The sequence below is a fragment of the Pan paniscus genome, chromosome 9 (assembly GCF_029289425.2).
Source record: "Pan paniscus chromosome 9, NHGRI_mPanPan1-v2.0_pri, whole genome shotgun sequence".
Classification (NCBI taxonomy): domain Eukaryota; kingdom Metazoa; phylum Chordata; class Mammalia; order Primates; family Hominidae; genus Pan; species Pan paniscus.
In genome coordinates this window covers 73,269,113-73,291,311 of record NC_073258.2, presented here as the reverse complement: position 1 = coordinate 73,291,311, position 22,199 = coordinate 73,269,113, and the positions used below count along the sequence as shown (strand labels likewise).

Here is a 22,199-nt window from a genome sequence, read left to right as displayed (position 1 = left end):
TAGAAATATTTTATCCTACTTTGGATTGATATGGTTTTAACACTTCCCATGTGATTCTAATATATAGCCAGGAGTGAGAACCACTAGGGCAGTTTAAACAAATCGGAGCTGTTTTTTAAAGGAGAATGCATAGAGAGAGAAAGGAATAAGGGCTGAGGACTCGGGCTTCGGTGACACTCAATAACTTGGAAAAGAAGAATGAACTGCAAAGGAGAGAAAGTCATGGATATTGCATATCATGGAAATCAAGGTAGAAAAGAAGGCCAGGCATGGTGGCTCTTACCCCTGCAATCCCACCACTTTGGGAGGCTGAGGTGGACAAATGGCTTGAGCCCAGGAGTTTGAGACCAGCCTAGACAACATGGCAAAACCCTGTCTCTACAAAAAAAAAAAAAAAAAAAAAAATACAAAAATTAGCTGGGTGTGGTGATGTGCCTGTGGTCCCATCTACTCAGGAGGCTGAGTGGGGAGGATTGCTTGAGTCCGGGAGGTGGAGGTTGCAATAAGCTGAGATTGTGCCACTGCACTCCAGCCTGGGTGACAAAGTGAGACCCTGCCTCAAAAAAATATATTTTTTTAAGGTAGAAAAGAATTAAAAGGAGGCAAGATTGGTCAGCAGTATAGATTACTGTACCCATGGAGAAGAGGAAAAAGAGGTTGCTGGATGTGGTAATGACATTCATAGCCCTACCTCTCAGCACAACTTCATCTGTGCTTATTCAGGCTGAAGGAAGACTCTCCTGATCTGTGGGCAGTGGTTTTGTCGAGCAGTATTGCCCATGACCATAGGAGGCCTCTTCTGACAAACAGAAATGGAAGGAGCACAGCTCAGCTGTGTCATAATGGGGCCATAATTATTCAGTCAGCAGGTATTTTTTAAACTCCTACTGAGTGCCAATTACTGTTCTGGGCACAGGGTATCACAATAAAGATCTCATTTTTAATCTTTGCTTCTCTCTCACTACTTTCTAATAAGTTGGAAGTTTCTTTTACCCAGGACCATTCATCTGTTTTGTCATGCATCCTCAATTCTGAGACAAACTTGGTGAAATCCTCAGAATTAATGAGGGAAAAGCATCTTGAAAAAAATGGAATCACTAGCAACAGCAAGGAGCTCTGGGTCAAAGTGGTCCTCCTGGTGTTTGTAGTCTATCCCTGTCCTCTCTCCTTCCTCCTAGCCTCCCACCACCTTTCCACTTTTATTTTTGGTGATGGTTGCCTGGTGACTATGGTTGGGCATAAAAGAAGGTGCATAAACTGGAAGAGTCCTTGTTGGCAGAAGCTTCTGGTTTTTTAAAAAAGCAAATGTTTTATGAGGGAGATGAGTAATTCCTTCAGCCTTGAATGAAAGCAGGTATCAGCAGATAAAACAGTTCCTGTTCCCAGAACCGTAGCCTATAACATTTGATATTATAGTTGAAGATACTACCTCCCCCACCCCCACATTTCCGATTCTCTCCATATAGGGAAGTGCAATTAGCAAAAAATATTTCATTGGTTTCTGTTGCTGTGAGTGTTCACAAAGGCAGCCATAAATAAGGCTTCCTATGTTCCTTGAGTTCAGACTGAAAATCTGTATATTTGAGTGTACCTCATTCCAGTGAGCTTGGCTCAACCACTACTTTAATGTGCTGATACTTTTCATCCAAGCAGAGGGCTCTACTTGGCTTTGGGAATAGATGTGTAAGTGGAAGCAAAAGTCATCTCTTGATAACCCTTCTTCTCTGCCCTGCACATTAGGCTAGGATTGGTCAACAGAAGCTTAAACATCTGGTCAGCTCAGTCCTTTGGGGTGGTTGGGGTCTCGTAGACAACCCATCAAGATTGATTGGCCTCATAACTGAATTAGCCAGATGTGTGGGCATTGTGTGCCCTTTCCTCAGCCTCCTTTCAATGTTGTTAGATGGAAGCAGACGTAGGATTAGCATGTTTGAAGATGATGTGTTTTTAGTGCATGAACAAAAGCTGCCGCCTTCTACGGAGACTGTGGCTGTGCCCCAGACGTCAACAGTGTAATTATGACTGCTAAATTCAGCCCAGACCCCAGGCTCGGATGCTTTGGTCTCAGCTGTCATTTGCAGGAGGGAAGACTGCAGAGGCCTGAGGACCCTGGCTCTGATAGTGCACTTTGAACTCTGCTTTATCCAGAGCCTTTCCCTCCCCACTGACAGTTGCTCCTAGCTGCTCTCTGGCCATAGAACCTGCTGCCACCTCTGAGGAGAGTCTGTGCTATACTGTGGGGATAAGGAGGAGTAGGGCTGGCCTCTTGAAAGCCCACGACTTCCAGGAAAGTCGTGAACATTTTCATTTTGGGACTTGTCCAAAATGAAAATGAGCTAAGGATCCTCACTTCTTTGCCTGTGTCACATGCTATTCAGAGCATTATCCACCGTTAGAAAACCTCTACGTTAGGTTTGCATTGACCAGAGATCCTTGGCAGGAGTTTTTGCTTTTGCTGTTTTCCTTGTCTAACTCTGTATGTGAAGTATGTTTGAATATTCATTTCCATGGTTTTTATACCACTTCTTTCTAACCACACTGATCTACCTATTTTCCGTAGAACAAACCAGGCATTTTCATGTCTTCCATAGCTTTGTTGATGCTTAATATTCCGTAGACATCTCTCATCCTCAATGCGTCCAAACCCATACCTCCTCACACTGTCTTCCGTGTTCTCTTTGATGAATAGTATGGTTGTCTACTGGTCGCTCAAACTAGGAAGTGTTATGTCTGATGACTTCTCCCTCACTTTCCACCAAGCCCTGTCTTTCTTAGAATTTCATCTTAAGCCCATTCTCTCCTCTGTCCCCACTTCTCTAATTCAGTCTTCATCACTCTCACCTGAACTATTATAACAGCCTTGTTCTTCCTACCTCTAGGATCCCATCAAACCAGCCTCCATCTCACAAAACCATTTCACTTTCCTGCTTTAAAACCTTCAGCAGTTCCCACTGCCTATAAATTAAGCCCAGATGTTTAACCCAGCATGCAGTCACTCTAAAGTGACTTCTGCCACCAGTTTCCAAGAGAGGATGAGGATGATGGTTTGCTTCAGGATTGGGATCATCCTGTGGGCCTACCAGGAGGATGCCTGCAGCCAAGTAGGCCTGGGAGACAGGAACTGTCTCTGCCTATGGCCCACTGAACTGTTCACTACCTAGCATAGTTTTTCCTGCCTCCAAACCTGTCCTCATTCACTTTGCCTGGAATATCCTTTCCCCACTTCTCCACCTATCAAACTCCTACTTAGCCTTCAAGATCCAACTCATTTATATCTTTAATGTATAACTTTCCATGGTTTGCCTACATGAAGTGAATCACTTCTCACTCTGTTCCCCCACAGCAATTTTAGGAGACTATTTTATTGTTTTAAAGATTGCAATTGAAGCTTCAAAAAACAGAGCTTAACATGAATCTCCTCCTTACACACCCTCTTCCTCTTGCTCCTCTGATTCTGCTGCTGGTGGCCCTGACCAGATCTCTAACCTGGGAAGGCCATCCAGTCTCCCTTCTGTCTATTAAGGAGGTAGGGTAGCCGGCTCCCTGTTCAACACCCTATCCACTGTAGGAAGGAATGGTTAGTAATAGTAATTGAAGGAAAAATAACAACAGTTACCATTTTTTGATAAAAGCTCTGGACTAAGGCTTTTCTCTCTTTTAATACTTAAAATAACTTGCCAGGCGCGGTGGCTCACACCTGTAATCCCAGCACTTTGGGAGGCAGAGGTGGGCGGATCACGAGGTCAGGAGATGAAGACCATCCTGGCTAACACAGTGAAACCCCATCTCTACTAAAAATACAAAAAATTAGCCGGGCGTGGTGCCAGGCTGAGGCAGGAGAATGGCGTGAACCCAGGAGGTGGAGCTTGCAGTGAGCCGAGATCGTGCCACTGCACTCCAGCATGGGCGACAGAGCGAGACTCCAGCTCAAAAAATAATAATAATAACTCTGCAAGTTAGGGACTCTTATTATCAACATTTCCATATGCATAAACAAGGGCACCAAGCAGTTCAGTAGCAACCAAGGTTCACCACTAAGTGGCAGAGCCATTGTGTTATTATAGCTATGATTAGGATCTCATAAGCAGAATTCCAGTGTATGTTCCCAGAGCTCTCTAGGGTCCACCCTGTCCTCTGTAGGGTCTGGCATAAAATAGGTAATCTAGAATGTTGGTTGGTTGCTTGGTTGAATGAATGAATGAATCAGCATTCTACCCATTGAACTTGCCTTCAGGCGTAAGAGGGACTGGCTGAATGTCTGTAGCTTATGCCAAGAAGTATGGATTTTGTCTCATCTCCTAATGCCCAGCTGTACACAGACATGTTCCCTCCCACTCAGTAACAAACTGCCTGGAACTCTTTCCTGGCTCATATTTACAAGAGAATGTGATAAATTCCGTATCGATCCCTCCTGTTCCACTGTAAATTTTGCAAAAGATGATTAAATAGAGCAATACAGTCTGCAGGCATTGTGGCTCAATATGTCGTGGACTGGTGTATCGACCTCCTCCATCCAAAGGCAGCCAGCGCCTATCTCTGCTGCCCCAAACCAGTAATTAAAATCCTGTGAGACTGGGATTTAAAATCCAATCATATCCCTGAATCAAGCCTTCTAGCCTCCCCGTGTGACGAGTGCAATAAGGTAACGGCAGGAGCATGTTTATGTCTGTGTTGAAGCAGTCCCCATAGGGTGGGTAAGAAATGGAGACTTGGGTAGCCCTGCTGGCTAAATCATTTCACCCTGACACCACAGCCACTTGTAAGACAATCTGTAGGTTCATAAACAAGTCCCAGCCAAAGACCAAAACTCAAGGTATAAGAGCAAAATGTCATGCACAAAAATGCACAAATTCTGTTTCACTGTACACTTATATTCTCACAGCCAGTAGTAAGTTTAAGCAAGTGATTTGGCCTTGATTAAACTGTTACTGGCCTTTAGTAACCAAACGCATTTTTGAATTTCCACAGGAACTCTGACTTAATCTAAACTAAAGCCAGCCTTCCATGTGCTGAGGTCTGTAATCAAAGCACAAGATACTACTGAAATAAACTTGTCCATCTCCCCTCAACTGGATCAGGAACTCCTGAAAAGCAAGAACAGTATCTTCTTACTCACTTTTGTATCCCTAGCACTTACCATGGTGCCAAACACATAGAAGACTCAAAAAATATCTTTGAACGGATAACAATTAATCTTGAAAAAAAATCTGTAAACCAGTATATAAGTAGGAAACCTCCTAAGCGGTTGTCCATTTAATGCTTGAACACTTTCAGTGCTGGAGAACTCAGTTGCTCTTGAGGCTGCTCATATTCTATTTTTGGATGTTCCCATGGTTAGAAATTTAGCCAAAATCTGCTTCTCAGGGTTTTAATATTACCCTTGGATTCATGTAGAATGAATCTAATCCCAATTTAACATGATGGCCCTTGAAATATCTGAAAATGTCCAGCCTAAACCCTCTACTTCCTTAAACTATTTTTCTCACGTGCCCTCTAAACCCTTTCCTTTCTCAATCACATTTCCCAGAACAATCCTCACTTTCTCTTCCAAACCTATGACTTCCTATTTATTTCCACTAACTTGCATCATATTTGCTTTAGCTCTTAATGTCAATCTTCCATCTGGTGTATTTGGTACCCTTCCCACCTTAATTACATCTGCAGATTTGATGAGGAAGATGTCCCTGTGATATCCATGTCATAGATAAACATGCTGAACAAGGACCAAGTGTTTGCTGCCAGTGGAAACTCCTTCCAGACCTCTGATCCATCAGTGACCCACCTCCTTGGGTCTGGTTAGTCCATCAGTCATTTACTAGCATTCCATGTGGTACTGGCATCCAGCCCACATTTCTCCATTGTGACCACAGGATTATCCTGAGACATCCCATCAGATGTCTCATGAAGTCCACATTTGGCCTAATTGTACCTGATTGAGCAAATAGGTCATCCTGATAAAGAAAGGAGAGGTTAGTCTGGCATGACTTGGCTTCTGCGAACCCATCCTGATGCCTAGTGATCATCATCATTCCTTCTCTAGCCATTCACAAAGCATTCTTGGTCATACATCTGATTGTGGAGACAAGACCTATGTGTGAAAGTCTGTGATCAGGTAATAACTCTAGCGGTTCAAAGGAAGAAGTGATCTGTAGGCTTGAGTGGCCTGGAAGAGCTTCAGGGCAGGGAAGATGAACCCGAGTCTGCAGAACATAAAGTCTGAGTGATGGGCAAAGATGAGTTTGGCACCACAGAAGAGAACAGTGGTAGCCCAGTATAGGCCAGTCCTTCCAGTCGGTGCTAAGGAAGTGAAAGCTATGGGGTGGGCAGAGGCTGAGACAGTGTAGGTGGAAAGAGCCCTGGACTAGTAGGCGTGGGTTCTAGCTCCCACTCTCCTACTCGTAGTCTCTGTGACCTTGAGCTCTAATTTCCTTTCCCCAGGCTTCTCCACTTCTCCGGTCCTTTTTTCTTTAGTGCTCAGTGTAGTATCTTCTGCTCTTCTCCAGCTGGTGCTGTGGTTTCCCACCTCCTCAGCTACACAATGCCTAGCTCCCTTGTACCAGGGGGGTAGGGGGAAGAATCATCATCTTCATCTCACTCCCCTGACATCCTCATCTCCTCACTCCCCTGTAGTATAATGACATTATTTCTATCCCTCTCTGTCTTTCACTACTCTGAGTTCTGCCCAAGGGCAAGAACAAGTCTGATTCCATACAGTGGAATGGGGAATGTCTGGATCCATTCCATTAAAACTCTCTCTGTTCCCTGAATGTTAGAAATCTGCCTCCCTGAAGGCAAGGGATCATATCAGAGCATGTCCACTGGGGGGTTGGGACTTGTGGATGACCTTCTGAGAGGTTAGTTAATGTGTGTCACCATTCCCCTGGCCCCCAGACAGGGAAGCCCTGAATGGGAGGAAAGGGAGCCTCATTTTGTCCCCTTTCTACAAAGCTGTCTATCCGAAATCTACCTCTAGAAATGCCCCTATCTTAGCTTTGGAGCATCTGAGCACACTGGAAGAGAGGAAAAAAGATGAGTTTTCTCTCTTTTTGAGTCATCAGGCCTTTGGAAGGTAGCATTTTGTAGTGGAAAATCAGACCTGGCTTCCTTTCCTAAAAAAATACTTTTTATTATGTAAAATATCAAACATGTATAAAAGAGAGAATAGTATAATAAATCCCCATGTTAAATCCCAGCTTTACTATTTATCTGCTGTATGACCATGGGTAAATTATTTTAGTTTTCTGAGCCTCTTCTTTCTCAGAATCTTTGTTTGATGAATAATTCAGACACTGTATATAAAGGCATTATACCCAACAAATGTTAGCCTGTCACCTTTCCCCTTGCTCTTCTGCTAGACTCAGTTAAATCATCTGTAAACTAGAAAAAATAATAATGTCTCCTGCTGTCTTCACCAAATTGTTAAATCCATGGCCGTTGTCAGCACAGGCTATGGCACATAACAAGTGCCCAGTAAGTATTTTTCATTACAGGGGCAGGGGGGCGGGGGCATATCTGCAAGTGTGAATGTCTGTGTACATACGTATGTTGAGCAGGGCTCAGTGCTGTGGTTTATAGAAAAAGCTCAAGATATCAGAAGACCAGAGCTTTATTCCCAGTTCTTCTGTGCTTCCTGCAGCATTCTCAACAAGTCTCTTCTCTCTCACCTTCAGCCTCTGGGAAAGTAGAGGAGAATTGGCTCTGACTTAAGTAGCCCCATACATACTGGATGTGAAGACCAAACCAAGATATGAAAGTGGCAGGCCAGGACCCTGAGGCTGAGGGCCAGGAAAAGGAGTAAGTAGGTAGGACACTAGGAGCCCAGAAGGGAGAGCACTGATCACTGGAGGAGGAGAGAACTGGGCCTTAAAGAATGGGCAGGATCTGGGTAATCGGAGAGACCACAGGTGGGGACAGAGTGGAGCTGAGCGTGGACACAGGGAAGGTGCATGGCTGCTCATATGTGGTCATCCTGCCACTCTCTCTCTCAATGTTTCCTTGATGGGGAGCTCATAACCGAAAAGAATGGATCAGTCCACATTGACATGTCTCTGATCATGGGAAGGATTTCCCATAATCAGAAGTTTCAACCAAAACTTCTAATTTGAGATAGTCAACAGACTGCTGAAATAGTGACAATGAGGATGAAGGTGGTAAAGCCACTAGCAATAAATATGGAAAGCAAGAGTGAATGTAAAAGTTATTACAAAGAACATTGTACACCTGTCTAATCCTTCTTTCCAATCATTTTTGAACTTGTTAATCTAATTAGTCCTCACAAAGCCCTTAGTGGTAGGTGGTAGGTAGGGCAGCAGTCATTACCACCAGAGAAGTAGAGCAAGTGCCCTGGATCACACAGCTGGGAGAGGCGGCCCCTCACTGGCTCCCCAGCCCAGTGCTCTCAGAGGGAAGGGCTGAGTCATGGGAACTGTAGTGGAATTGTATCACTATAAGATCAGTGTGCTGACAGAACCGGGGGTGGGGAGGGGCATGAATGTCAATGTTAATAATAATAGGCCGACACATTTATATAGGGCATTTACTGTTGTTGTTATTGTTGTTGTTGTTAAGCCCTCTTATACACATTATCTTATTTGAGGTAGGCAAGGGTCAGGACAGAGTAGTGTCAAGGGAGGAGGGAGTGACAAGCCTCCTCCCACCCCCGCAGCTTATGAGCTTTTCCCACCAGCACAGAGAAGATCTGAATCCCACCTCCCTAGGTGGGATTCAACACTCTCCCTAGGAAAGGCAGGTGGGCCTCTCTCTCCAACCACTTCTTCCCCACTTCGCACCTACAGAGCATAGAGGGTACTGGGGCCTGACCTGACCTCTTCTGCCAACCAGGCAGAGAGGCTTCTGGGACCAGCAAAGAAACTGGGGACTTTGGTCTATAGGAAAAAGGTACATGGTTTTGTACTTGCTATCATAAAGGTTCTCCTGGGGCAGAAAGAACAGCCATGTTCTGTGTGGCCTCAGAAGATGGCACCTGGAGAGAATACGGTTCAATCATCTGGTAAATATTATTGAGCTCCCATCCCATGCAAGGATATATAGCAGTGTATCAAACACAGTGTCTGGCTTCTAAGAACTCTCAGTCTTAGATGAGACAGACTTTAATGCAGGGTGGCCAATGCAGTAAGATGGAAGCCGAAATACCTATGGGAGCAGAGAGGATGGTACCCAACCTGGGGTGGAAGGGAAACAAGGAAGCCTTCCTGGAGGAGAAGCTAGGACTGAGTCTTAAAAGATGAACAGGTGTTTTCAGAACCAAGATGGAAGTGGGGTTGGTGAGAGAATCTGGGGCTCATATATGAAAAATCTGCCCTCAGTTAAATGGGGGACACCCCTGGGAGAGCCATGAGCTTGGGGCTGGGTACTGGGGACATTCAGAGGAGCCCGAGTGACCACCCGTTTGAGATGTAGTAGAAGGGAGTATCTTCTTAGGGAATTGGAAGAACTCACCATTTTATCACTTGGAGAGTCAATAATTGCGTCAAATCAAAATCAGGTACTGAACCAGAGAAGAGGAGTGGGCTCCCTCAGCACCAGTGAGCCAGGCCTTCACTCCCACCAACACCATTGCCACTGCTTTACCTTGCCCTGGGTGATGAGGTCCAAACCAGCCATAGTGGCACCAATCAGCATCAGCCCCACGACCACCCACCCCCCCACACTACTTTCCTGGCCTAGGCCCTATTGACAGATCCCCCAGAATCTGAAGGAATTCAAGACAAATGGTTAAGAGGATGGAGTTAATAAAATTTGAAAAATTGAGGCCTGTCACTCCACTAAACTTTTTTCAATACCACTGACAGAAACATATTTCCCCAATGAGTGACCTTCACAGCTGTAGCGGGCAGGCGCAGCCGCAGCAGTGCTGCCAGGAAGCCAGTCTGCTATTTATCAAATATTATAAGCTGGGACACACTAATCTGGAGAGGGAGAGGAAGGGAGGGGTCCTGTACCACACTGCCTGGGGTGCTCCAGGTGTTTGCCCCAGCCCCAGACAGCCAGTGGGAGGTGACGGATGGCCTGCGATTAGCACTCCCCACCTCCATCCAGCCCTTTCACTTGCTCCCAGAGGCCTGGCCCTCTAGACCAGCTGCTCGGCCCGAAGGGGCCCTGGGTGGGAGGCAAGGGGAGGTCAGGCCAGGGCACGGGCCGTCCTGATGCCCCTGGAGAGGGCAGGCGGGTGAGGCCCAACGTGGTTATTTATTGGACTGTAATGGTTTGTGGCCGTTGGTCGTGGAGGTGAAATCGATCAGTGGTAGAAGTCAGGTTCTATCAATTATTACAGCAATTAGTCAAGTCAGAGCGAGGGTGCAGGGCTGGGGTACTAATATTAGATGGACACTATCCATGGTACCCCTGCCTCAGCCTTCCTAAAGTGGGGGCAGACATGCTGCCCTGAGGCTCCAGAACCTTGGGGAGCCTTCTCCATGAATGGTCAGGTGGAGCCTGACCTGAGAGCCTCCTGGGCTGGAGACAGGCGCCGTACTGCTTTAAAAGGAGCCCCTGTGCTGGCTGGCCCAGGTGCAGAGATGTCCTACCTGTCCCCATCCCATCCTTTATGAGAAGTGACACGACTCCTACTAGAAATTACTCAGTGGCCAATGTTTATGGCACACATTTTTCATTCTGTAAGCAAATATAGATCACTGACAGCACTTGTTTGAAGAGGCTAATCTCACTCCGTTCGTTCTTCCACTGTCTTCCTCTGTCACCTTCTCTCCTCTTGCCCCTCCTCTTCTCTCTCCCATTTCTTTCTTCCTATCCAAAGCAGAAGCTCTTCTCTTTGCCATTCTTCCCCTTCCAGAGGTCTCTCCCTAACCCTCCCTTCCACTGCGGCTCATATCTAGTGACAGAGCTCCCCTTGAGGCTAAGAAAGGACAGACCTTTCCATTGCTTCTTTGCAGCTCCCTTTCTGCCTCCGTTGTGGTTTAGCTCTGGGGGGAGGGGAGGATGCTGTCTGCCACTGGCTCCTCAGCCCTTGCAGAGCCCCTCAGTGCTGAGCGCCAGAGAAAGCAACTCAGTGGGGCTGGGCCAGGAAGGCTAGGCTAGGCGAACAAGTCCCTGAGCACTTTGTTCCTTCCTGAGCCCCCCAGTGCCGCCTGTCCCTCCTTCAGCACACTGATGACACTCAGCCTGTGACCTCTTGTCTCCATGAGCTCCTGGAGAGGTGGAATTGTGCTGGACTCGAACTCTAGGTAGCACCTAATAATCTTAAAGACAGGAAGAGAAGTCTGCAAAAGAAACAGAAGAAATGGTCACAAGAGTGGGAAGAAAACCTGAAAAGTGGTTTTATAGAACTCAAAGGAGAGAGTGGCCAAGGTATCAGTTGCTACAGAACAGTCGTGAAATATAAAGAGAGAAACTATTCATTGGCTCTGCCAATCCTTCATCATCCTGCACACAGAGGCTTGCAGATATAAAGTGCCCAGTAAGTGCCAACAGAATGGAAAGAAAGGATGAGGCTCTGGCTGAGCCTCTAAGGACTTGCCCAGTAGTTAGGAAGACCACAGACACACTCCTTCCTAGGGAGGTTGCACTTTGTCCTGAAAGCAAAGGCCAACTGAAGGCTTTTTCATCAGGGGTATATTGTGGCTGCCCTCATGAGAGTAGAGAATTGGAGTTAGGAAAACCTGGGGGTGGTTTTTACTCCTAGTTCAAGCAAATAAAGCTAGCTTTGTGGCCTTGGGCTAGTTATTTCACTTTTCTGAGCCTGTAGCTTGGGGATTTTAATTCCCATCCCTCAGAAAGTACCGAGCACAGTGCCTGGCACAGAGTAAGTGCTCAATAAATACCAGTGTTACTATTATTACATCATGACTCCAATTATCTGCCCAGGAGACATGAAAACATACATCTACACAAAGACTTGTGTGTGAATGTTCATGGCACTGTTTATATAGTAGCCAAAAAGGGGAAATGGCTTAAATGTCGATCATCACCTGATAGAAAAACAAAATGTAGTATATCCACAGAATGGAGTATTATTCAGCCATGCTACCACATGGATGAACCTTGAAAACATTCTGGTAAGCCTGAAAAAGTCAGACACAAAAGGCCACATATTATACAACTCCATTCATAGGAAGTATCCAGAATAGGCAAATCCATAGACAGAAAGTAAACTAATGGTTGCTGGGGCTGGGGGTAGGGGGAGTGTCTGATAATAGGGAATTTCTTTTGGAGGAGGGTGAAAATGTTCTGGAATGGTATATTTTAAACCACTGAATTGTATACCTCCTTTGCTTTCCTTTTTCCTTTCCTTTTTTCTTTCCTTTTTCCTTTCCTTTCCATTTTTTAGACAAGGCCTTGCTCTGTTGCCCAGACTGGAGTGCAGTGGCGTGATCCCAGCTCACTGCAGCCTCTGCCTCCTGGGTTCATGCAATTCTTGTGCTTCAGCCTTCCGAGTAGCTGGGATTACGGGCATGTGCCCCCATGCCTGGCTAATTTTTTTTTTTTTTTTTTAGTAGAGATGGGGTTTCACCATGTTGGCCAGGCTGGTCTCGAACTCCTGGCCTCAAGTGATCCGCCCACCTCAGCCTCCCAAATTGCTGGGACTACAGGCATGAACCACTGTGCCCGGCCTTGAATTATATACTTTGAAAGGTTTAATTTTATGGTGTGTGAATTGTATCTTAATAAAAAACAATATATTTATCAATATTCTGCACTAAATTCCTGTTAGAAGATAGTACTGTGTAAAAAAACTTAGTTTTTTCTTATCGATAATAAAAGTTTCCTTCACCTGGATTGTATTTCCTATGGCCTGCCCCTTCCCCCTCCACCTCCCACATCGCTATAGAGCTTTAGCCACTTCCTCTGCCTCTCAGGCAGACAGCCACATGTAAATGCTTAATAAATGGTTACTGTTGTTCATAAGTTGATAGGGTCTTTTAAGAAGTAGAGACTGTGGCTGGGCATGGTGGCTCACGCCTATAATCCCAGCACTTTGGGAGACCAAGGTTGGAGGATCACCTGAGGTCAGGAGTTTGAGACCAGCCTGGCCAACATGATGAAACCCCATCTCTACTAAAAATACAAAAATTAGCCAGGCATGGTGGCACATGCCTGTGATCCTAGCTACTCAGGAGGCTGAGGTGGAGAATAGCTTGATCCCAGGAGGTGGAGGTTGCAGTGAACAGAGATCACGCCACTGCACTCCAGCCTGGGCAACAGAGTGAGACCCTGTCTCAAAAAAAAAAAAAAAAAAAAAAAAACAGAAAAGAAAAGAAGAAGAAGTAGAGACTTGTGGCTGGGCGCAGTGGCCCAAGCCTGTAATCCCAGCAGTTTGGGAGGTCAAGGCAGGAGGATTGCTTGAGCCCAGGAATTCAAGACCAGCCTGGGCAACATAGTGAGACCCTGTCTCTTAAAATTTTTTTTTTTTTTTTGAGACGGAGTCTCGCTCTGTCGCCCAGGCTGGAGTGCAGTGGCGCGATCTCTGCTCACTGCAAGCTCCGCCTCCCGGGTTCACACTATTTTCCTGCCTCGGCCTCCTGAGTAGCTGGGACTACAGGCACCTACCACCACGCCCGGCTAATGTTTTGTATTTTTTAGGAGAGATGGCGTTTCACCATGTTAGCCAGGATGGTCTCAATCTCCTGACCTCGTGATCCGCCTGCCTTGGCCTCCCGAAGTGCTGAGATTACAGGCGTGAGCCACCACACCTGGCCAAAAAAAATTTTTTTGAATAAAAAAGTTTAATTAAAAAATTTTAATTAAAATTTTAATAAAAAAATTTTTAAAGTAGAGACTTGCAATAGGAATACTTCTGTATCATGATATAAATGTTTTCACATACTGGATTGAGAAATACTGGTTTTTACTGTACATCAACAGTGGCTGGACACCTACCCTGAGCCATGCCCTGTGCTAATTGGTTTCCCAGCCAGCCCATTCTATCCTATGGCAGGGACTGAGTCTTAACCTTCTTTACTTCAGACAGTACTTCCTGAGCAAGAGAGAAGCTCAAAAAATACTAGATAATTATTACCTTAATGTTCTGTGTAACACACATTTATTAAGCATCTGCTGTGTACAAAGCAGTTTTCTAATTATGTTTCTGTCTTCCTGCCCTTCCCTAAAGGGCAGGGCCAGATCTGATTCTTCTGCATCCTCAGGCCCCATTCATTCAGGGTCTGCCGACTTGAATGGAATGGATGGTTTTTGAAGAAGAGAGTGAGGTGCTTACACATGGGCTTTGGGAAGGCTGTGACAGCACAGAGTCAGAGTGACCTTTCCTCCATAACTGCCAAGGCTGGCACAAAGCAGACACTTGATACAGGCTTGTCAGCTGCCAGTACTTAGAGAGAAGGTAGATACATGGCCCCAAGCTAACCCCTTCTTCTTGTCATACTCAAAGTCTTTGTCCTTAAGTCACAGGAACTAATGATTGGAGGAAATACCCAGCCACATGCACTCACCCACCAACAGCCAGAGTGGCATAGACAGGTTGCTGGTGGTGCCCATGCCCTTCCAGGGGACTCAGCTGACTCAGACAGACAGGAAATGCCCAGAGGTCAGAGAGCATAAAAGGAGAGTAGCAGAAAACAGAAAGAAGGGGAACCATTTAATTGTTATTTGGGATATTCTCTGCCTTAGAAAGGAACCCTTTATATGGCTTCATGAATGAATGTTTATCTGTATGCTGATATGTTGGAAAATATGGACATTTTAATGAATACATGTATGAAATTGTGTGTTTACATGTATTTGTGCTGCGGTATATTAACCTGTGTATTTGTTTGGCATACTTTCTTAGCATGTTCAACTGTGTGTGTTTGTGTATAACACATCTACGTGTGTATAGTATGTTACCGAACATGTGTGCATGCACATGTAGGAGCCCCAGTACCATGTTTTTCCACCATTTGTAGGTGTCCATGGACATTCCCAACATAGAAATCAGAGCCTTAAGCCACCTCCAAGGGAAGGCTGAGGTCCCACTGATCGTTCATAGAGCCTCTGTTTATCCTTCTTCTCTTGCCAGGAGCCAACCCCCTGCAGAGGAATGAAATGGGACACACACCCTTGGATTATGCCCGAGAAGGGGAAGTGATGAAGCTTCTGAGGACTTCTGAAGCCAAGGTAAGTCTCAGGGAAGGGAGGAGGCCTGTGGGTACTCCATGCATCATTTAATCCTTCACTCATTAAATTATGTCAGGCTTTACACCAAAGGCCACTTCTCCTTAGGTGACTATTATCTGTTTAAATACAGATATTATCTGTATTATTATCTGTTGATTATTATCTGTTTAAATACAAATCCAGCCCCCAGTCTCACCAAGAATAGGAAGCTGCCCCTATCATGACCAGGGAGCGGCCTTGGCCACTTCTGGCTTCTGAGCATTACCTTTAAATTTGGTTTATGAAGTGATGGATCTCCCAGGTCCTTTTCAGAGGAGGGGGTTCTAGCCAGACAAAATCCTTAGCCCAAGCAAAGATTTTGGTCATATTTTTCCTAGGCCTCATGTGTTCTACAGTCTCATCAAACAATCTTTTCTTGTCATCATTCTTTCTAGAACTATTCCTTCACCCCTCCCCTCCACACACACTCCAGAAAGCCTAGTATAGAATCTGAGCCAAAAAACCCTCCATTCTAATTCTGTTTTCCCAACCAAACTTTTGAACTCCTGAAAACAGGGCTAAGTCTTCCACCTCTCCCAGCCACAGAGCTGTAACTCAGGAACTACTGGACAGAATCCAAGAACTAGAATCACAAATCTGAGAGCTGGCAAGGACCTTAGAAATCAAGTCCAGTGATGGGAAATCTTACAAAAACATAAGCCAATAAATCAGAGGAAAATTGAGTTGTTCGAGTTGAAGGAGAGAGATGGACTAGAGCACTGCCCACGTGGCCTGCCCTTCACTCCTGGGGCAGCCTCTGAGGGGACTCTGCTGTTGCCACAAGTTTCAATCTCTGAAACCTAAATCAGCTGACTTATTTTACTCCTGGAGAAACTGGAGCCCAGGGCTGTGATGTGGCTTGCCTTTGGTCCCAGAGTGAGTTAGCCTCAAAACTGAACATAATAGGCTTGACTACAGGTCATGTGGTAGGTTCAGTGGCAGGACAGGGACTGGAAGACCTGGTTTTTGACTTTTGTGCCCTTTCCAGCCTCATGGAGTCTGTTATCCACAAATTGGCTGAAGTACCTTGAGATGATTCAGTGTGGCAGGTCCCACCTAGTGGCAAATATTCTCTGTCTTGAGTCCAAGCACTTAGCTCCCTGGACTGAGACTGAAGAGATGTGGGTTCTGATCCTAGCTTCACCACTCACTGCCCATGTGACCTTGGGCTACCACATCCCCTCATTAAAGCTCAGTCTTCTGTGATACGAAAACATTGTACTAAATGGTTTCTAATGTTCTAGGCAACATATGATTGTCTATGGATCAGTCAGGATAAGCTAGATTATGCTATTGTAACAACCCCAAATTTCAGTGGTTTAAAACAAAACAAAATAAGATTTATTTTTGCCTTATGTTGCATGTTCCTTGTGGTTGTGGGTGAGGGGCAGACTCTGTTCATCCTAGGCACTTAGGGATCCCAGCAGGCAGAGCAGCCACCCACTGGAATGTTGCTAGTTGCTTGCCAGAGGGAAAAGGATGCTCTGAAGGGTCTTACATCTGCAGTTAAATGCTCAGCCTAGAAGGAGGATCCTTTTCTTCCACTCACTATTCATTGGCCAGAACTAATCCCATGTTTCAAACCAATCATAAGGGGGCCAAGAAGAGTAATCCTACCATGTGCCTAAAATGGGAGAGCTGGAAATATTTGGTAATCAACATGAACCATACAGAGTTTGCCTCCCTGGTATTTTTAGTAACTGTTTTGCAGTAGTTTCTTCTGGAGAAAGGAAGGAATTAGGAAGGGTGACTAGCTTTTCACAACCCATCCCCAGGGGCCCTTGTGACCAGAAAGAACTACTAAATTTCAGAGGGCAAATGCTTCTTTCCTTTTGTTCAGATTTTTCTGTCCTAGGAGCAGGTCAGGAGGTCAGGTCAGCTTCCTTAAGTGCCTTAAGGAAATCCCTCAGCACTGTTGTGCATAATCTTAGGGACTGCATGCTCATCATCAGCTCCCCTTTCAAGCCCAGTGGCTTTTGCCTGAGAGACCAGCCCTGGACTTGGCCAAGAGTGCCTGTAGCTTTTGAGCTTGTGTGACATAGAGCAGGTACTGGTCTGGCCACTGAAGCAAGAGAACAGGCCCCTTAGTGCCAGCGCTGGTGGAGGGGTTAGGCCCACTGAGGGACCCTTCACAAAATTTAGCTGCCCAAGGGAAGTGGCTTGAAGTTGGCCACATTATTACAGGGCTAATGTCCAGAGTGAACAAATGGCAGTTGCAATCCCCTGTGCCAGTCAGACCCTTCTGGAGCATGGAGGGCAATTACAGACACCATATTCGAAGTAGACATTGATCTCTTAGAATCTGTGCAGAAAAGGGCAGTAGGGTGGCAGGAGGAACTATGCCATGAGAGAAAGCTGATGGTAATAGGGCATCTGGCCAGAAGAGGAAGAGCATAGAAACAGCTCTGAGTGAGAGGGAGTGAGATTTATTCCATGGCAGAGCCAGAGTGGCTAGGCTTATTGGGCAGCAGCTTCAGGGAAGAGCCCCTAACACAGCTGTCCCACCATGGAGGGGCTGCCTTAGAGGCTAAGAAGACCACTTGGAGCCAGTCCAGGGATTCCCTAGCTCTCAGCTGGAAGACCATTTCATCCGTTGTCACTCTGTGCACTTGATCCCTTCATCCAGTCTGGACTTTCTCCATTCTGAATGTGTCCACTGAGCATCTCCACCTAATTGCTTTGCTGTCCCATCAGATTCTACCTATGTGAAGCACCCCTCAGCCCTCCCTGGATGCCAACGGCATTGGCTTTCTCTCAGTTGTTCAGCATCTACTTGGTCACCCATTCATTCTGTTCTGCATTTTTCCTCCAAACTGCAAAAAGCTTCCTCTTCAAAATTGTGAGGCAGGCTTTTGTGGGAAGAACACCATTTTAGACCTGGTTTCTTCTCCCTCTGCCAGTAAGTAAGAAGCAGCTGCCTCTGAGTTCAGGCCCTGCATCTGTAACATAATGACTCAGGCCTGGAGGCTGCTGAAGCTCCAGCCTGGGCCCCATCTCCTGGCTCTTTGTCTAGACATGGGTTGCTGTCACTCTGATCTTATCTGGCTCCCCTTCTCTCTGCTCAGCATCCCCCTGCCACCCTGCTCAGCCTCCTCCACCTCCACCTACCACTCTGTAGTCAAATTATGCTCATAGAAAACTTGTATTAAAGTTGTATGTCCCATTATAGAAGTTTTAGAGATACAGAAAAGTAAAATGAAGAGAAATAAATAATATAGTACATATTTATGAATGACATCTATGTGCCAGGTTCTGGGCTAGATGGGAAGAAGACTGATGAGTAAAACACTCAAGGAGCTACAGTCTGATAGGGAGACAGGCAAGTAAACCATGACACCACTGAGTCATCAGTGGTATGACTTATCAAGGAAGACTTCCTGGAAGAGATGACAACTGAGCTGAATTTAATTCAAAGACTCTAGCCCTCCTACCAAGACATAACCACTATTAATATTTTTAATTAATTATAACAATGATAGATACTGTTTTTATCAAATGCATCTAGGTAGTGTGCCAGGTGCTCAAATACATATTTTTCTAACCCTGTAGCAAATCTGTGAAGTAGTTCTTGTTACCCCTGTTTCAGATGGGAAAACTAAAGCTGCAGGAAAGCAAGCAGATGATTTACAGAAAACCAAGTTGTTATAAGTGACTATTAGGAATTGAACAATAGGTTTCCTCTTATGATACTGTATTAGCCTTCTCTGGATCATATCTATGTATAGTTATATAGATGGCCTTTTTTGTAAAAAATGTGGTCGACAGTCCACCATATATACCAGGAGTCTCAAACTGGCAGCCGCATTTTATATAGCCACCCAGAGTTTTCCAAAAATGTGAAGGTAATGCCTTGGGGATTGGGAGTGTGCACTGTCCAGCCACAGGGCCCCCCATTCCCTCTTATATTATGTCCTCGATTATCAGACACTTTTGTTTCCTACTTGGCCCTGAAGGAGTTACAATCCTATTCTATATTTGGAATTTGGTTTTTATTCACTTAATATTATTGGTGATTTTTCCATTTAAAATTATCCATAAGCCTAATTTTTTATTTAATTCTGCCCTTTAAAATGCATCATTTACCGTAGAATCTCTGTCACCTTAAGTGGTCTGAATGATGTGTCCCTCACTGTTGGCTTCCTCAGTTCTCTCAGCATTCTCTGCGCCGAAGCCTCCTTAGGCCCCCTGAGAATATCCAGAGGTGATGAGGCCCAGCCCCTGTCCCTGAGTTTGCCATCTGGCTGGGGGAGAGGCAGGCACTCTTAGCTCTGATACCTGCAGACTGATTTGTCTTAGGAGGGTTCGCAGAGTTGGTAGAGTCTCCAAGAAAGCGTGGATCACCTCCTGGCAGAGAGAGCAGGGCAGGCTTCAAAGAGGAGGTAGCCTGTAATCTCACCTTGAAGGATTTCAATAGATGGAGAGTTGAATACTTAAAGCCAGGACCATTTTCATGTCTTAACTAAGAGATGAAGGAGAGGTAGAAATATATCTCTGTTGACATGATAGCAGATAAAACAAAAATATGTGGAGCTATCCCATGATGAATATTCAGCTGAGGGGAACGTGCTCGTGCCAGCCTGCATCTCCACTCCCAATCCTCACTGCACCGAGACTCACGAGGAATTTATTGCTCATTTTAATCACACCCAAAGAATGCATCGGCAGGAATATTAGGCAGATAGGCCTATCCTATATATTTTATTTGCATATCCCAGTGACAGGATCACAAGCACATTTCCTATCTATATTTTTTCATTTGCTTCAGGGGTAGCTGGGGATGTGATGCTCCCCTGGGCCCGCATTCCAGGCTGAGAGCCTGGGTGCTCCTCTCAGAGCTGAGTGCAGCCCTGCAGGAGGAGAGAGGGGGAGCACACAGGAGGGTAGGAGGATTATGTTCTTCCTCCCCTTGGCCTCAATCAACCCATTCTCTGCTTTGCCTCTCATTACAGGTGCCAGCTTGCCATGTGCCTGGCTCTGTACTTGGCCCTGTGGCTTACTATGGTATGGGCCAGATACAGTGCTAAGTGCTTTTTAGGGACCAACTTTCTCTTTCCCTTTTTTAAACTTTTATTTATTTTTATTTTTTTCTTTTTTTTTGAGATGGAGTCTTGCTGTGTCGCCCAGGCTCGAGTGCAGGGCACGGTCTCAGCTCACTGCAACCTCTGCCTTCCAGATTCAAGCGATTCTCCTGCCTCAGCCTCCCCAGTAGCTGGAATTACAGGGGCCACACCACAACTGGCTAATTTTTGTATTTTTAGTAGAGACGGGGTTTCACCATGTTGGCCAGGCTGGTCTCAAACTCCTGGCCTCAAGTGATGCACCCACCTCGGCCTCCCAAAGTGCTGGGATTATAGGCATGAGCCACCATGCCTGGCCTTTTTTTTAACTTTTAAAAGCTTTTTATTGAAATATACTTGTATAAGATACACATATCAGGAATGTACAGATCACTGTATTTTCACATACAAGACACACCTTATTAAGAAACAGACTATTAGAAGCACCCCAAAAGCCTGCCTCAGACTCCCTTCCAGACTCATCCCCCAAGGGTAGGCATTATCCTGATATTTTTAACTTTTATTTTTGCATAATTTTAGAGATAGTACAATTAATTCCTATAAATCCTTCATCTAGATTCCCAACTATTAACATCTTATCATACTTGCTTTATTATTTATGTACATAAATAATACATATAAGGATATATATATAATTTTTTTCTCAATGATTTGAGAATAAGTTTACACATGATGCTCCTTTACCCCTAAATATTTGTATGTATTTCCTAAAAAAAGATGACATTTTCTTACAGAACCTCAGTATAATCATCAAAATCAGGGCATTAATATTGATATTAACTAATCTACAGATGTTATTCCTATCTCACAAGTTGTCCTAATAATTCTCCTTACAAGAAAAGACAGTTTCAAAATCCAAGTTGCATTCGGTTGTCATGTCTCTTTAACATTCTTTAATCTGGAATGGTCCAAACGTTATAATGTGGAAATCAAAAAGAAAAATAAAACATAATAATTTGGAATGGTTCCTCAGTCTTTCCTTGACTTTTATGACCTTGACTTTTTTTTTTTTTTTTTTTTGAGATGGAGTCTCGCTCTGTCACCAGGCTGGAGTGCAGTGGTGTGATCTCAGTTAACTGCAACCTCCGCCTCCTGGGTTCAAGCAATTCTCCTGCCTCAGCCTCCAGAGTAGCTGGAACTACAGGTACCCACCACCACGCCCAGCTAATTTTTGTATTTTTAGTAAAGACGAGGTTTCACCATGTTGGCTAGGATGGTCTCGATCTCTTGACCTCATGATCTGCCCGCCTCGGCCTCCCAAAGTGCTGGGATTACAGGCATGAGCCACCACACCCAGCCGACCTTGACATTTTAACAAGGGCAGGTTGGTTATTTTGTAAAATGTCCCTCAATTTGGGTTTATCTGCTGTTTCATTGTGATTAAACTCAGATTATGCATTTCTGGCAAGAACACCCTGTGGGGTTTATTTTCAATAAATGTATCAAGTTGCCCTTTACTAGAAGCATTAATACTTCTAACAGATAGAAAGTTTCTGTTTTAAGTCTCATCTTCCTAAACAGACTGAACTCCCTGAAGGCAAGTCTTTCCTTATCTCCAGGTGGACGGTGCAGGCTTTGGAATCAGACTGCAAGGGTTACTGTTCTGTCTCCATACTCGCTGCCAGTAGAACCTTGCTTGAATGTACTTAATCTCTGTACAATGGGGATGATGATACTATCAACTTCATAGGGCTATGAGGATTAAAACACCCAGTCCCAAATCAGTGAGTGCTAAAATTAATGAGTTGAAGTTTGAGGAGTAACAGGATATTTACACAGTGTCAGAGTCTCTCCCCACAAGATACTTTTTAATTACAAAGGGAAAAAAAATAGTGAAGAAACCTGGCAGCCGCCACCTTAACCTAGTGATCGAAGTTAAGACTACCAGTTATGAGATAAATCAACATCACACGTCTCTGATATGATGCCTGTAGTAGCCTGTATTTATAGAGCCCTTACCAAGCTTCTCCCATCCTTCTTTCTCCTCTCCTC

The 22,199-nt window shown here is 45.0% G+C and overlaps 1 protein-coding gene across 5 annotated transcripts in view; it reads left to right on the top strand.

Moving 5' to 3' along the window:
* The window catches only part of CLPB (ClpB family mitochondrial disaggregase), a 147,133-nt gene that overhangs the window by 91,899 nt on the left and 33,035 nt on the right, over positions 1 to 22,199 (top strand). For all 5 annotated transcript variants that reach the window (XM_034933310.3, XM_003815675.6, XM_034933312.3 and 2 more), the window contains one exon: positions 14,993 to 15,090. In XM_034933310.3, coding sequence (XP_034789201.2) covers positions 14,993 to 15,090 — 98 coding nt within the window. The remainder of the gene's footprint in view (positions 1 to 14,992; positions 15,091 to 22,199) is intronic.